The sequence below is a fragment of the Rhinoderma darwinii genome, chromosome 3 (assembly GCF_050947455.1).
Source record: "Rhinoderma darwinii isolate aRhiDar2 chromosome 3, aRhiDar2.hap1, whole genome shotgun sequence".
In the NCBI taxonomy this organism is placed as follows: Eukaryota; Metazoa; Chordata; class Amphibia; order Anura; family Rhinodermatidae; genus Rhinoderma; species Rhinoderma darwinii.
This window is the reverse complement of record NC_134689.1, coordinates 13,328,386-13,343,772: the sequence shown is the minus strand read 5'-3', so window position 1 is coordinate 13,343,772 and position 15,387 is coordinate 13,328,386. Positions and strand designations below refer to the sequence as shown.

Below are 15,387 nucleotides of genomic sequence, written 5' to 3'. Positions count from 1 at the left end.
AGAGCGAGTGTGTCTTCTCTAATTTTGCAGCATAAAGCAATGAGGTTGCTTTACCACATGCCAATGCTGCAATTTTGGGAATTGCACCCTCTAGTGACCAGCACATGGAAACGTTATAAATTCGAATCTAATTTATAATATTTCCTGACTTGTGAATTTTTTTTTAAAAAAAAGAACATTGTGTAATCACTTATATACTAACAGTTTAACAAAATAAAAATTCCTAGCGAAACATTCCCTTTAAGTAAACATTCATTGAGGGGGTCTTCAAGTGGCCAATGCACATTTACATATATACACACACACATTTTACTCAAATTTTGTGTTTGTATGTAGGTATGCAACATTACACAAGCACATTAGTCTATCTTATTAGGTTACATAGGTCCAGACTTATGAAGACTGGCATTTCATATACCAGGCTGAAAACAAGCCCGTGCGAGTAAGATGCGCAAACTTTGCTACTTGGGCTGTCCTTCCGCCACAAACGAAATTTACTAGCTACGAGCTGGCGTCGGTTTCTGCTATGATTTCTACCGATTTCTAATTTATAGTAAATAGTTTGGCCACATGTGACTTCTCATCCCACTAAGCCCTGCCAAATTTTTTGAAAAGTGGTGAGCCGTCAAAGTCTGAAAACAGGCTTGCACCAAAATTTGCAACTTATTTTAACCCTCCAAAGCGTAGGAAACTTGTTTCCCTGCACCGTGTTTTCCTGAAATCGGACATCTGTTTGGTATATGGCAGATTGCCTAAACAACGCTGCATTGTCCATAGACAAGTGTACAGTACTAAGGGCCTGTTCACATCAGCGTTGCTTTTCTGTTCATGAGTTCCGTTGCAGCTTTCAATCAAAGGAACCCAAGAACGGAAAGCCAAACGGAAACTAAAGCTTCCGTTTGCCTTATCATTGATTTTCAATACTAATGCTTCAGTTAGCCTTGGTTTCCGTTTCATTTTTTCTGAAACCATAGCGTAGTCGACTGCGCTATTGTTTCCGTGGATAAAAAAAGGGAACTTTACGGAACGGAAACCAAGGCAAACAAACATTACCATTGAAATCAATCCTAATGCATGCGGAATCTTTAGTTTCCGTTTGGCGTTCCGTTGATGGGTTCCTGATGAACACAGCCGAAGGCCCCATGGGCACATCCAGTGCTGCGGACAATCATCCATATTTGCGGACCGTGCTCCCATTTATAAAGTATGGGAGCACGGTCCAAAAAAATAGGAAATGTCCTATTTTTTTTTATTTTTTATGGAAGGTTTCTATGGCACATACACCTTCCCGCAAATATACAGGAAGGTGTCCGTTGGCCATAGAAATGAATGAGACCGTAATTACGGTCGTGTGCATGGGACCTAAGGGAGCGAAACACAGTAATCTCTTCCCGGCTGCACAACAGAAATAGGTGAGATGTCCAGGCTTCAATCGTAATTTTTTTTTTTTTTATAGATAAACAGCTGAAAATGTCCTGCCACAAGTTTCCCATTTAACAAGTGATGGCATATCGTTGGGATACTGTTGCAGTGTTGTTCACAGCTCTGACAACCTTAACGAGTGGCATAAAAAAAAAACCTTTATGTTTATTTTTGTCGGCATTTGATCCTATTCAATATTGCGCACTATTCACACGACAGGGATTCTCAGAGGTGCGACTGCTGTTATTGGAACGGCAATCACATGGCCGCAGTAGGAACAATAGACTTCAAATGGGGCTATTCACACGGCCGTTTTTTTGACAAAAAAATTGAACATGCCCTATTTTAGGCCGGCCGCTCGGCTCCCATCAAAGTCTATGGGTATGTTCACACGGAGTGTTTTCAGCCGTTTTTCGGGCCGTAAACGTCCTGAAAAACGGCTGATAAATCGGAAGCAGAACGCCTCCAAACATCTGCCCATTGATTCCAATGGGAAAAAACGACGTTCTGTTCAGACAGGGCGTTTTTACGCAGCCGCGAAAAAAAAACTGCTGCGAAAAAAGTGCGTGTCGCTACTTCAGCCGTTTTTCATAGCACATACCCTAAAGGGTCGTGTAAAGCACGGCTGTCACTCAGATGTGATCCGAGTGACGGCCGTACATTCTGCCGCTTGCTCGCTCTTCAGTGCGAACTGCATGTGAGGAGGAGGAGGGTATTTTGTTGCTCCCTGTAGGAGCTGAATCCCTAATCCCCGGCCACAGCTTCGGCTGATGCTGCGGCCAGGGATTCCGCTCCAGGAGAAGTCTCTGACGTCACTGTCCATATATGTACGAGGGTGGGGGCTTTGTGTGGCGCTGCCCACGAGGGGTGCTGTGTGGCACAATTTACAAATGAAGTACATCCGGTTTTAAAACTGACAGAGAAAAAACGGGTCATAATCGGCCGTTAAACTAAGCTGAATGGATGCAAGACGGACAAACTGCCGTTTTTATTGGCCGACATGCTGACCCTGTCGTGTGAATAGAGCCTTAATAACAAGGCCTTTTTTGGCCTTAATGACCAAGGATTATTTTGTTTTTTCACTGTCGCTTTCCAAGAGTCATTACTTATTTTTTATCATTCCGTTGACCTAGCCGTATAAGGGCTTTTTTTTTGCGGGACGAGTTGTATTTTGCAATTGCTTTTTTGGATACATATAATATATTGAGTAACTTTGAATAACTTTATTTTAGGAAGGAATTGGACAAATAAACCGCTATTCCAGCATTGTTTTTTGCGTTCTAAATTTATGCTGTTCAGTATGCGGTGTAAATAACATGTTGCCTTTAGGCGCCAAAAAATGGCCGAAAATACCTCCCATTGATTTCAATGGGAGGCGGCGTTTTTTTGTACTGTGAGCGGAAAACAGTCTCGCGGTAAAGCATCATGCCCTATTGTCGGGCGTTTACACCTCTGACCTCCCATTGACATCAATGGGAGGCAGAGAAAGCGTATTTCAAGCGTTTTTTTGCCCGTAGCACTCAATGGTCGCGTGCGAGAAAGCCACGAATATCGCGGCAAAAGGTGTGCAGGCAGGTCAAAATCTGCCTCCAAATGTCAAATGGAATTTTGTGAACAGGGCCTTATTCTGTAGGTCAGCTCTATTACGGGGATACCAAATATGTAAAGATTTGAATGTTTTCCTACGTTTGTACAAAAACACTTTACTTTGCGCACAAAAAAATAACTTGTTTTTGCATTGCCGCATTCGAAGAGCCGTAACGTTTCATATTTTTATTTTCCATCGATGTAGCCGTATGTGGGCCTTTTGCGGGAAAATGTGTAGTTTTTATTGGTGCTACTTTGGGGTAAATGGGACTTATTGATTGACTTTTTTTTTTTTTCCTCACGCTGTTGACCTGGCGGTTTAAGGCTGGGTTCACACGAACATGTTACGTCCGTAATGGATGGAACGTATTTTGGCCGCAAGTCCCGGACTGAACACAGTGCAGGGAGCCGGGCTCCTAGCATCATAGTTATGTACAACGCTAGGAGTCCCTGCCTCTCCGTGGAACTGCTGTCCTGTACTGAAAACATGATTACAGTACGGGACAGTTGTCCCGCAGCGACTCCTAGCATCGTACATAACTATGATGCTAGGAGGAGCCCGGCTCCCTGCACTGTGTTCAGTCCGGGACTTGTGGCCGAAATACTTTCTGTCTATTATGGACGTAATGTGCTTGTGTGAATCCAGCCTAATCATTGGAAGAGTCTTTACGATCGCAGCGATACCATGTGCGTGTCTTTTTTTTTTTTTTTTTTAAGTAAATAAAAACACATTTTATAAAGTGATTTTTAGTTTTACTGTAATCTTTTTATTTGTTCATAGACTTTAACGGTTTTTCCTTTTTCACTTTGCGTCGTTCTGATCGCAGATATAATGCTATGGTATTCTTAGGCAATAATGCTTTGGTATACGGTCAGTGCAAACTATTGGGCCTAATAGGCAGCTGCTGAAGGCAGACCTGGGGGCCTTTGCTAGGCCCCAAGCTGCTATGGAAACCCATCGGTGCGACGCTGACAGAGGGAGCTCCCTCCCTCTGTCAAACACATTAGATTCTGTGGTCGCTACTTCACCGTGGCATCTAAGGCGTTGAACTGCCTCAATCTGAGTGCTCTCCAACTCAGTCAGCTGCAGCAGGAGCCTGGCTGTGTATAACCGCTGTGCTCCTACCACTGATCTCGTGGGCGCAGTGACAGTACCCACAAGATCAGTGACGTATATATCAGTCGCGATGCGGAACTAGCACCTTGTTTTGACAGATATATCCCTTCCGTTGTTAAGGGGTTAATTGCACTAGATATGACTAAATAGGTGACGGGTCCTTTTGAGAATATTCTTTCCTATCGCACACATTTGGCTTCCATTCTTTTCTCAAAGCAGGTATGTCATGTAAAGACAGAGCCACTTCTGAAAAATAGTCATCTTGTCCGTGGTATTCGCTCCAGTGTTACTCCTGACAGTGGTCACGGTGAGGGGAATAATAGATGACTTACATGTTGAAAATGGGCATTTCACTGACTGAACGCGGCCGGAAGGATCAGCAGCTTGTACTCTCCTCCCAAATGGCATCTTCAGTTTATTCTGGTCTGCTTTCATGTAGCTCGTTCTGTGGAGAATACAGTACTGCTTCCATGTTATGCTGTATTATAGATTTATTGCTGCCATTGCCTTGGGTAGAGTTTTTTTTTTTTTTTTTATATATAATTTTACTTTGAAATGGATTTTGATCTTTGGCAAGTGGATCTTAAGATAAGGGGGAGGGTAGTAGAATAAGGCCCCTTTCACACTACATTTAAAGAGGCTCTGTCACCAGATTTTGCAACCCCTATCTGCTATTGCAGCAGATCGGCGCTGCAATGTAGATTACAGTAACGTTTTTATTTTTAAAAAACGAGCATTTTTGGCCAAGTTATGACCATTTTTGTAATTATGCAAATGAGGCTTGCAAAAGTCCAAGTGGGTGTGTTTAAAAGTACAAGTCCAAGTGGGTGTGTATTATGTGCGTACATCGGGGCGTTTTTACTACTTTCACTAGCTGGGCGCTCTGATGAGAAGTATCATCCTCTTCTCTTCAGAACGCCCAGCTTCTGGCAGTGCAGATCTGTGACGTCACTCACAGGTCCTGCATCGTGACGGCCACATCGGCACCAGAGGCTACAGTTGATTCTGCAGCAGCATCAGCGTTTGCAGGTAAGATCGACTTACCTGCAAACGCTGATGCTGCTGCAGAATCAACTGTAGCCTCTGGTGCCGATGTGGCCGTCACGATGCAGGACCTGTGAGTGACGTCACAGATCTGCACTGTCACAAGCTGGGCGTTCTGAAGAGAAGAGGATGTTACTTCTCTTCAGAGCGCCCAGCTAGTGAAAGTATTAAAAACGCCCCGATGTACGCACATAATACACGCCCACTTGGACTTTTACTTTTAAACACACCCACTTGGACTTTTGCAAGCCTCATTTGCATAACTACAAAAATGGTCATATCTTGGCCAAAAATGCTCGTTTTTTAAAAATAAAAACGTTACTGTAATCTACATTGCAGCGCCTATCTGCTGCAATAGCAGATAGGGGTTGCAAAATCTGGTGACAGAGCCTCTTTAAGGCTGTACAGTTGAAGCATTTGCTTTGTATACTCAACTGTAGGCTAATCCAAAAACCATACAGTTGTATTGTTACTATAAGTAATTGATGATATGGATTTTTTTCTTAGTTATCCGAATAGATTGTACTGTTATTAAGCATGACCTGAAAAGGGCCGAACTATCCTAGAAATGTCAAGTGGTGTTTGCCAATATTTCAATAGTTAGTTTTTTTTTTGTTTTTTTTTAGAACTCTTGAAGTTTATTCCATTAAAGGATTATTCCCATCTAAGACATATATCGCATATCCAGAGGATACGCAGTATAAAAGCCTGACCGATGCGGGTCCCACCTATCTCCAGAACAAGGGTCCCCCATCCTGCTTGGTGATGCGGCAAAAAAATGTGGAGGTGCATGGATATTAGAAACAGCCGCATAGAACAGCGAGCTAGGCAGTCTCCATAATCCCGGTTACCTCTTTTGTTCTCCATCTGAATGCGACGGCCACCTCAACAGGCACTACTGTCAAGGGACCCCTGTTCTGTAGATGTGCACAGGTCCCAGAGGTGGGAACCGCATGCTGTGGATATGCCATAAATGTTTAAGACTGTAATACCACTTTAAAGCGTACCTAACCTTTTCAGAACAAGCTGTCGGGTACATGAGGAATAACACCATTTCTGGCCATTATGACTTGTATTCTGCATCATTTAGCAGTTTTCTCTAATTCTCCGTTCTCTAAACTATTGGCCGGAGCTTAATGGCGGTTATGAGTTCTATACGCTGCACACAGAGAGTAGGGGAGAATCCGCTCTCCTATCACATATATAGAAGCTGCAGCATGCATGAGATTATATACCGCAGTACTGAGCAGCGCATTCATGAGCTGTCGCTAGCCCGGTCTGCTTTTCCCTGATTGACAGATCCCTCCCTATACAGTTAGGGAGACATGTCAATCAGTGGAAGTGGGCGGAACTACCGGCATCTCGAATACAGCCGACAACTGTTTGGCGGTACATCCTGGGCTCTGAATGTAAGTTCTCAGAGAAGGGTACACATAAGTGACAGACCGATAAAATCAGATTGTCCGTCACTACATTATGCTGCCCTTAGAGAGGGCAATATAATGTGGGTGATAGTTCCCCTTTAAAACTCTGCGGCACCCCTTTACGGGTGGAGCAGCCATGACCTTTTTTTTTTTTTTGCCCCTTAAGAATCTAGCGCAACCAAATATTTTTCTAATATACTTGACAAGGCTGGAGTTCACCACTAGGTGCTGCTCTAACTGCCGATTGGTAGAGGACAGAATGAGTTAAAAGGACAGGCGTTTTTGTACATATTATTTATTATTATTATAGTAGTCCCTGAAATTTTTGCTTGTGGTCCCTGTGTACTGCTGCCACTTAAACCTTATTTACATAGTCTTGCAAATTACTTTGGCTCCAAGTGAGAACAGAAATGTCCTAGAGATAAAGTTGCTGTGACTTTTAGATGTGCAGCCTTATTTTGACGTATGTTTTGTCATTTCAGGCAACATCTTGTTGAACATTTTGGTCCAACCTTCTATGCCATGTTCAAGAATGGGGAAGAACAATGTGATGATCGTATGCGTTCCCAACCCTCCCATCGACGAGAAGAACCCGACCGTTCCAGCCACCATGTTAATCAGAGTAAAAACCACAGGGGACGCTGACGAGATGCACAAAGTTCTTTTGGAGAAAAAGGGGGCTTAATACCCAAATGCCTTCAAGGGATTCTTCTCTTTGCCAAGTTGCTGCTCAATTATCAAACTCAAGGGTTGCCATTCGTCGAGTAATGATATTTCGACCCACGTATCTTCTAACTGCAGAAAGATTGTTTTCGTAAGTTTTTTTTTTTTTCGGTCAAGAAAGATTCGGATGGTAATAAAGCTTTAAGGAAAACAGTGTTTATGTACAATGTCAAAAAGGAATGCCTGGTGTAAATGTGGCTGGCTTCACAGTCAAAGCCTTAGCTGGTCCTCACACACAACCCTTTGGAGGACCAGGAAAAACCAAGTGTAGTGTGACGGTCAAGAACTCCATTTACATTTTTCTGGTCTGCGTCCGTGCTCCTTCCACTCCTTTTTCGGCAGCAAAAAATTGTCCTTACTGTGGGCGGTAGAAGTTTCTTTTGTATTAAATCAATTTGAAATGTTCTGCAACCCATAACTAATTTGTAAAGTCTCTGTTGGCAAAAATGTCTTAATTTGAAGCGAGTCCTCTTCAGAACGGCACTGACGTCTTAACGTTTAACTTGAATTTGTCTGGTTTGACTAAGTTATCTATTTTTATATCACCCCTTAAAGGGATATTCCGGTTACAACAAGTTACCTCCTATCTGTAGGGTAACTTGATGATCGGTGGGTTTCCTGGCAGCTGGGACCCCCTCAGTTTACAAGAACTGTGCTCCAGTAGCCCTCGTTTAAACAGAGCGGCAGGTCGCTTCCATAGAGAATGAATGGAGATGGCAGCGACCTGCCGCTCTGTTTAAACGAGGGGTACTGGACCACAGTTCTTGTAGACGGTGGGGGTCCCAGTTGTCAGACACCCACCGATCAGCAAGGTACCCACTACCCTGCGGATAGGGGATAACTTGTAACTGGAATACCCTTTAAATGTCAGATTTTTAGTGCTTGACCCCCTTACTAATATGCATAGTGGTCTTACAAGCCTGCGCAGGACATTACTAAGGAATAAGAACTTATACAAATGGCACGGAGTCATCACTCTCTCCGTACAAACATCATATTTTGGCCCAGATTTTTCTAAAGGTATGAGGACCCATGGGTAGAATCAGAATTTATGTAGGTATATTCTGCATAGCTGTAAATATTGTGCGAGTTAAAGTAAAAAAAAAACACTTTTTAGTTGAGATCGCTCAAATATGTCCATTTAATTATGCAAATGATGCAAGTGCAATAGTTGAAGCAAACAGCGTGTCTGAGGTCTCGGCGGGGCTGAAGGGGCTGAGGTGCTTTGTTCTGCTCATTAACTCCCAACAAAGTAGTTTTTGATATATCGGAACATTGAAAACCCCTTTCCGTTATCTAGGCTTCTGTAGATATGGCTGGTTTTGGTTCGGACATGGGTCACCCACGTAATGTACAGACAGCCTGATTCCCCAGACAGAGAGGGACTCTAGGGAGAAGTTCTCCACTATAGCTGATGGGAGGAGTTCAGAGCCTGTCACGGATGTGATGTATAGAATAGTACTACGGCTCCAGCAGTGTGTTGTCACTGCCGTTATAAGCGGAAACCAAGGACGCAAGTGTGATCAGAGCCTATGGAAATGATGATTTTCCCACCTGAATTTACAGTAGCAGCGAAGTGGATGATATTTTAACAAATCTCATCCACACTGTAGGAAGATTTCTGTGCGGTAATTACCCTGTATTGTTGATTTCAAAATCTCACCCTGCAGGTTGTCCATTTCTGTTGTGCATTTTCACTGCGAGTTTCACTCTTTCAATGAGGGGTAAAATCAAGGCTACATTCACACGTTACACATGTGGATTTTGCTGTTGGAGGGAATTTTAAGGCGGTGTTTACACAGGGTGGATATGCTGCGCAACCTCGCCAAATTATGGTGCAGTTTTTCGGACGGAATGTCCACAGAGGAAAACTGCACGTTTAAAAAAAAAACATGTACACACTTACCCTTGATGTATTCCAGGGTGGCATCCTGGGATAACGTTTCAGCCCATGTGACCGCTGCAGCCTGTGATTGGTTGCAGCAGTCACATGGCATGAAACGTCATCCCAGGAGGCCGGCCTGGATGAAGAAGCACCGAATTCTGTACAAGATTATTTTTATTTTTATGAGTTGCGTTTGTTGGGGAATTTCAGCTTTCCTGCCACAAAAAAAAAATCAGCTATTTACACATACAATTGACATGCAGCAGATTAGAGTACCGCACCACAGGTCAATTTCTGAGCGTTTTTCCCGCTCATTTATGCAGCGTGTGGATGAGATTTGTTCAAAGCTTGTCTACTTTGCTGCTATTGTATTGTTGCAGATTTTGTTGCGTATTCACAGTATTTACACCACGTGTGAACTTACCCTAAAAGTTGTCCTTAGGGCTCATTCAGATGAACGTGAATCACGTCCTGTGTGCTGCGCATGGAAATCACGCGCAGCGCGCAGACCCATTGATTTCAATGGGGCCGTTCACACATGCAGGAGTTTTCACGCAGTGAGAGTCCGCTGCGTGAAACTCTCTGCATGTCCTATATTGCTGCGTTTTTACACCCCCTACGCGCCCATTGAAGTCAATGGGTGTGAAAACCACGCACCGCACACGGACCAGATTCACACGCATTTTCATGCGCATGAATCTGATACGCTCGTGTGAATGTAGCCTTATAATCCAGAGCGTGTTGGTCCAGGCCTTACATCACTTGACATCAGCCAAGTTGTCTGAGGTTATGCAGTCTCCATGTTTTATAGAACTACATGTGTCTGGCATGCTGGAACGTGTAGTTCCACAACTTGTAAGAGACCCCTGATGCCTCTTGGATTTGAGCTGCCCATTGAGCGATTGGTCACATTATGCCGCCCTGATTGTTCTGCACCTTGTAGCCGGTGGGAGACCGCCTCGGTATACCTACCTCTAGTGTAACATATGGTATAGACTGTTCTGGCATTATCTCTGTATGACCTGTTATTTCTATGATCATATGGCAGACACTATAAATCTTATGTGAGCACTGGATATCTGACTCTAACGTTGTATAATTTATCGTGTGTTTTTTTGCTATTCACACCTACTTCAGATTGCGCAGGAATATACTAAGTTTTTGACTAAAAAAAGGGATTACTGGTCACGTCGCCTCTTATACCAGAATAAGACCTTGTATGGCGATTATGTGAAGTTTGGTTTTAAAGTAAGCTTTTACTTCTATATCGTGTTTTTCATTTTGCAATATAATTTAAAGGGGTTTTCCGTTTTAAAAGTTGTGTGCAGATGGTTTAACTGCAGTGAGATTAGTCACAAATGTACGGTCTGCAGCTGAAATGTCTCTGTAAGCCAGTCTCACAGGGCCACGCTCCTGGTGTTTATCTCCTGCTTATACCCTAAGCACTCCCTCATTACGTGACTCTTCTCCCCCTGTCTCTGGCGGGATCGTGTTTCACATGCTGGGCAGCAGAACAGCAGAGCTGTCTCTCAGTAGCAAACAGTGTGTAATTATAGCGCTGCCTAGTAAGAGGGGCAGGCAGGAAGCTGTAACTATAGCCAATGTCTGTGAGAGGGTCAGAGGAATCATGGGAACTGCGGTCCTTTTGCCTTGTAATCCCGCCCATGGCAGCCCCAGCGAAACCAAAATCCGGTTTGCACGAAGCTGGGTAACAATATGAAAAATAATTACACCTTGAGATATGGTGGCATAATCCGGTGAGGATTCACACGCAGGTGTTTTTATAAGTTCGGATAACCCCTTTAATGACATGGGTACTGCAGACATTGATGCTGTGGTGCAGGCAACTAATGGGCTTTCTAAGAAATCAGAAACACATGGCTGCTACTCTCTTTAAAAAAAAAAAAAAAAAGTGCCACTCTTGCCCATGGGCTATGTCTAACCAATGGGTGAGAGTGGGGTGATTTTTGGAAGAGAAGTGTCTGTTACCCAGAGCATGCATGGACTATTGTGCAATGGTCCGGGGTAAATTCTAACAAATTACTTTTCATGCAGAAAGCCAGAAAAAAAAAACAACATTTGGCCTTGGACGTGATTCTAGGTAAGGCCCTGTTCACATCACGTTTGGGGTGTACGCTTAGTGTGAGGCGTAGATTCTGAGCGTGTCCATTTACTCAAAGACCAAGAGTGTCCTTTTGGTCTACGTCGGGCTGGTATGTCGCCATAGAAAAAGTATGGAATATTAGAGTAGACCCCACACTCCCATACAATGGTATACAGTAAAGTGTTTTTCCTCCTGATGTAAACTCCAAAATGTGATGTGCACAATGTCTTAGAATATACATGGCAATTTCTGGCTTGCACTGATGTTTTACTTTAAAGCGTAGCTAGACTTTAAAAAAAAAACTTTTGACATGTCAGCTTTGTTCAGTGGGTTCCTGAGCATGGAGACCCCCACCGCTCGCTAAAACGAAGCTGCAGCAGTGCTCGGGTGAGCTCTGTGTCACTTAGTTTCAGAACTGCTTTCCTCTAGGCGGTATACGGGCTCAATAGAGAGTCTTATGCAGATAAGGGGACAGGACTGAACGTTGTTTTCTCCTAACCAGGGGGTATAATGATGTGTTATATTGACTATATACTGTTTACTACATGTATGGTTAATGCAGTGATAGACCAGTAATGTAGAACAAGGGTCCGCAACCGTCGGCACTCCAGCAGTTGTGAAACCACAATTCCCAGCATGCCCTGACAGTCTTTGGCTGAAATAATAAAGCCTTTAACTGTCAGGGCATGCTGGGAGTTGTGGTTTCTCAACAGCTGGAGTGCCAAAGGTGACTGACACCTGCTGTAGAATCCACTTGGACCCCTCCAGGAGACGGTTTACATATTTCTTTTTAGCTCCCAGCAAATTTTGTTTATAGACCCAAGGAAAAGCATCCTGTCGCTGCAGAGTTTACCTCGTCCCTTAAAAACGTAGGACTTAACCTGCGGTTGTCTGAGTTCCAAACTTATTAATGCAGACTCTCTGAGGAAGAGATCGGCCGGGAGAGACTATTAGCCACACAGAATTGGTCTTAAAATGAGTGGCTCGAGATATCTTTAAGTTAGGTGCCAGTACCCAATATCTTGGCACACTGCGTCAGTAATAAAACTGTACGTAGTAAGCGCCCTCTAGTGGTGGCTGTGTGTAACCAGAATTTTATCATTTAATTCTATATATGCAGGGGTTTTGGAGCTCTGAGCCATGTAGAGATATATTAAGAAATTAATCAGTATTTTGGACCTAAAAAAACATGATTAACTTTGGCGTTATCCAGGATTAGAAAAACATGGTTGCTTTCTTCCAGAAACCACCACATCTGTCCACCGGTTGTCTGGTATTGCAGCTCAGCCCCATTCACTTTAATGCAGCTGAGCTGCAATACCTGACATGACCCTGGGACAGGTGTGGCGCTGTTTCTGGAAGAAAGCAACAATGTTTTTCTAATCCTGGATAACCCCTTTAATGTTCAAGGACCTTTTGTAAAAGTGAAACTTCATCGCAGACCTGGTATTGTCTCCCAGCGCTGTAACCTATACTTCGATGTAATATTTAAAGGAGTCCTCCACCTAAACTTAAAAAAAAAAAACGATTTAGTGACCCCTGCCAAGTGGCCTTCCTTGTTTCTGCTGTCTGCATGGTGCCAATGAGAGCTGAGCCGTGTTTGTCAGTCTATGGTTGTTCGTACAACGGAAGAAAGATCCAGGTCGTACGCAAAGTGAAGATCCTTTATTAACTCCTGAAACGTTCCGGCTAAATACAGCCTTTTACTGTCCGATCTGAAGTGTTGGATCAATAAAGGATCTTTGCTTGTGCTGCCTGGATCTCTCCTCCGGATCAAGTCCTGTGAGTCTGTAGCAACCCGTCCTTTTCAATGTTGTCAAGCAGCACATCCCTAGCAACCAGTCTGTCTGACATTACTCGGCTTTTTAGCCCAGGGCAGAATCGCCAATAAACTCAAGGCAGAAAAGGGTCGATGAGGCTTCCGTCTTAGTTTTGACAATATTTTTGTAAAACCGTACGCGCTTCTTAAAGATGGTTGTAGACTAGTGATGCCACACGAGGCTCTGACTAACCAGTCACATGTACTGAAACGAAGGTCTTAGACGCAAGAAATCTACTGATGTGTTAAGAAGCACTGAGATGCCGGTATTGTGACACTGAAGAGGCAGACTTGGTCAGAAAACGCTTTTTTTTGCTAAGCGTGGCATTCGTACCGTGCGGGGCCTGGTCCTTTTTTATAGTCTTGCATGGTGCCGACGGGGTATACGCCAAGTTCTGGCCACTAGAGTGGATGTTTAAATGTAAAGGAACCGGACGTTTACTCTGGCAACATGCAAGATGATCTGCCCGGCATGTGTGTGTGTGCGCCAGGCGGTTACTCCGTCCATCAGCCCTTCGTTCTGATGGTGGTTTTGTTTTTTGGTGTTACTTTTTATAGCAGTCTGAATAATGTAGATGAAAATGACAAATTACTGTATCGTCCTAATGCTGCTTATGAGGCTTCATTTTACAAACAAGTTTGCCTTCTATAACAATACTGTGATTAAACGATGTGATTTCAAAGCAGTCGACCCGGCCGTCTTATTCTGCGTAGTTAATGGGATTGGTAAAACCGGACAGAAAGAAGTTTGAGGGTGCTAGCGCTACCAAATCACTCGTAAACGTGCGCTCCGATCAGCCATTCGAGACCTAGGCATTTGTTAGAGGGTGCCTGGACCTACGATCACCTGACACTGGAGGACCGTTTGGGCTGCCCCCATACACACCAGATAATTGGCCGATCATTCTGATATTCCAGGGTTCGTCTGGTAGGTGAATCAGGGTTTTGTGGAAACCGGGAAAAACGCTCTAATTTGTAGCGCCACCTGAAGGAGGAATGTGTGAGACTTCGGTTGTCTGGTCCACTGAATGGAAATCTTTAGCCTCCGATGAGCCTGCGTATAAAGAGTTCTATGAAGAAGCGTTTGCCGACTTTGCTATGACTGAATTTGAGCGGCCCGCAAAGAACCCGGAACTTCCCGAAGATCATCTGAGAGCCAGATCTTCTCGTCTATAAATCCGTGCTGGTCACACTTTTGACCTTGAATTGATTGAATCTCTGCAACCCTGTTCTGAAATCTTGTGGAAAATTTTCCCAGAATATTGAAGGCTCTTAAAGTGGAAACCAACTTTATATTCAGGACCATGGTTTTGGTATGATATGTTCAACAAGCAGGTAGAGGTTTTTTTTTTGGGTGTCCACATACTTTTGGCCATGAATTGAATACTGCATCTGATTTCTGTTGTTCATTATTTTAGGTCTGATACATTAAGACTCTTACCTGATGGTAATTTCCGCAGAGAGAAGGAAGGCCCTGCATGCTGGCGAGTGCAGCTTATTGCTTTACCACAACTTAAGTTTGTTAAAGTTCTGAGTCCAGTAAGTAGCAAAAAAGTTAGGTAAGTGTAAAATGTGTCTGCCTGGCGTCATAACGGTGAGATATGAAGAATGATGGCGCCACAGTCCAGCACCGTACCTTTTGGTGATGTATCTTAAAGTGAATTTCCACCTTTTGTTTGAGGTCCAAATTTCCCTGTTGATTAATGTCTTAATATCTTAAGCTCTGTCTCCTACAAAGGTCAATAGATTTAAAAAAAAAAAATAAATTAGATGTTTGCTGCTGCTAGAGGGAGCTTAGGAGCGAGCTGATCTCTAATAAATGAGTATGCAGTAAGCTCCCCCTAGTGGTGGCTACAGGCAGACCATATGTATTTTTAAATGTGTCTAGAATTTTTGGAGCTCTGTACCAGAAAAACAAAGCTGCAACAGCTATAAAGATCTATTAAGAAATTATGCCAATTTACATGAAAAAAAGAGAAAATGCATATTACGTGCGGATTTTCATGCAGCAAATACCTCAGTGTAATACGGTACCAGCAACGTAAATGAGGCTTCAAGAAATCTCATCTAGGCTGAATGCACACGATGCTTATTACATGCGGATTTGCCGTTTAATACAGTACCAGCACAGTCCATGAGATTCCAGGGAATCAAGTCCACGCTGCGGTATTTTTCAGGATGGAAATTGACCCGCAGTGCGGTTTTTTCAAAACATGTCAATGTATCCCGCATGAGAATTCTATACCTCCAGTTCTACAGAAA

General features: G+C 43.5%; 1 protein-coding gene across 2 annotated transcripts in view; it reads left to right on the top strand.

Annotated features, from left to right (window-relative positions):
• NUP50 (nucleoporin 50) overlaps positions 1-13,808 on the top strand; it is a 29,451-nt gene extending 15,643 nt beyond the window's left edge. For both annotated transcript variants that reach the window (XM_075855952.1, XM_075855951.1), the window contains exon 8: positions 7,077-13,808. In XM_075855952.1, the coding sequence (XP_075712067.1) occupies positions 7,077-7,279 (203 nt within the window). In that variant the 3' untranslated portion in view covers positions 7,280-13,808. The remainder of the gene's footprint in view (positions 1-7,076) is intronic.
• The last annotated feature ends 1,579 nt before the right edge of the window (positions 13,809-15,387 follow it).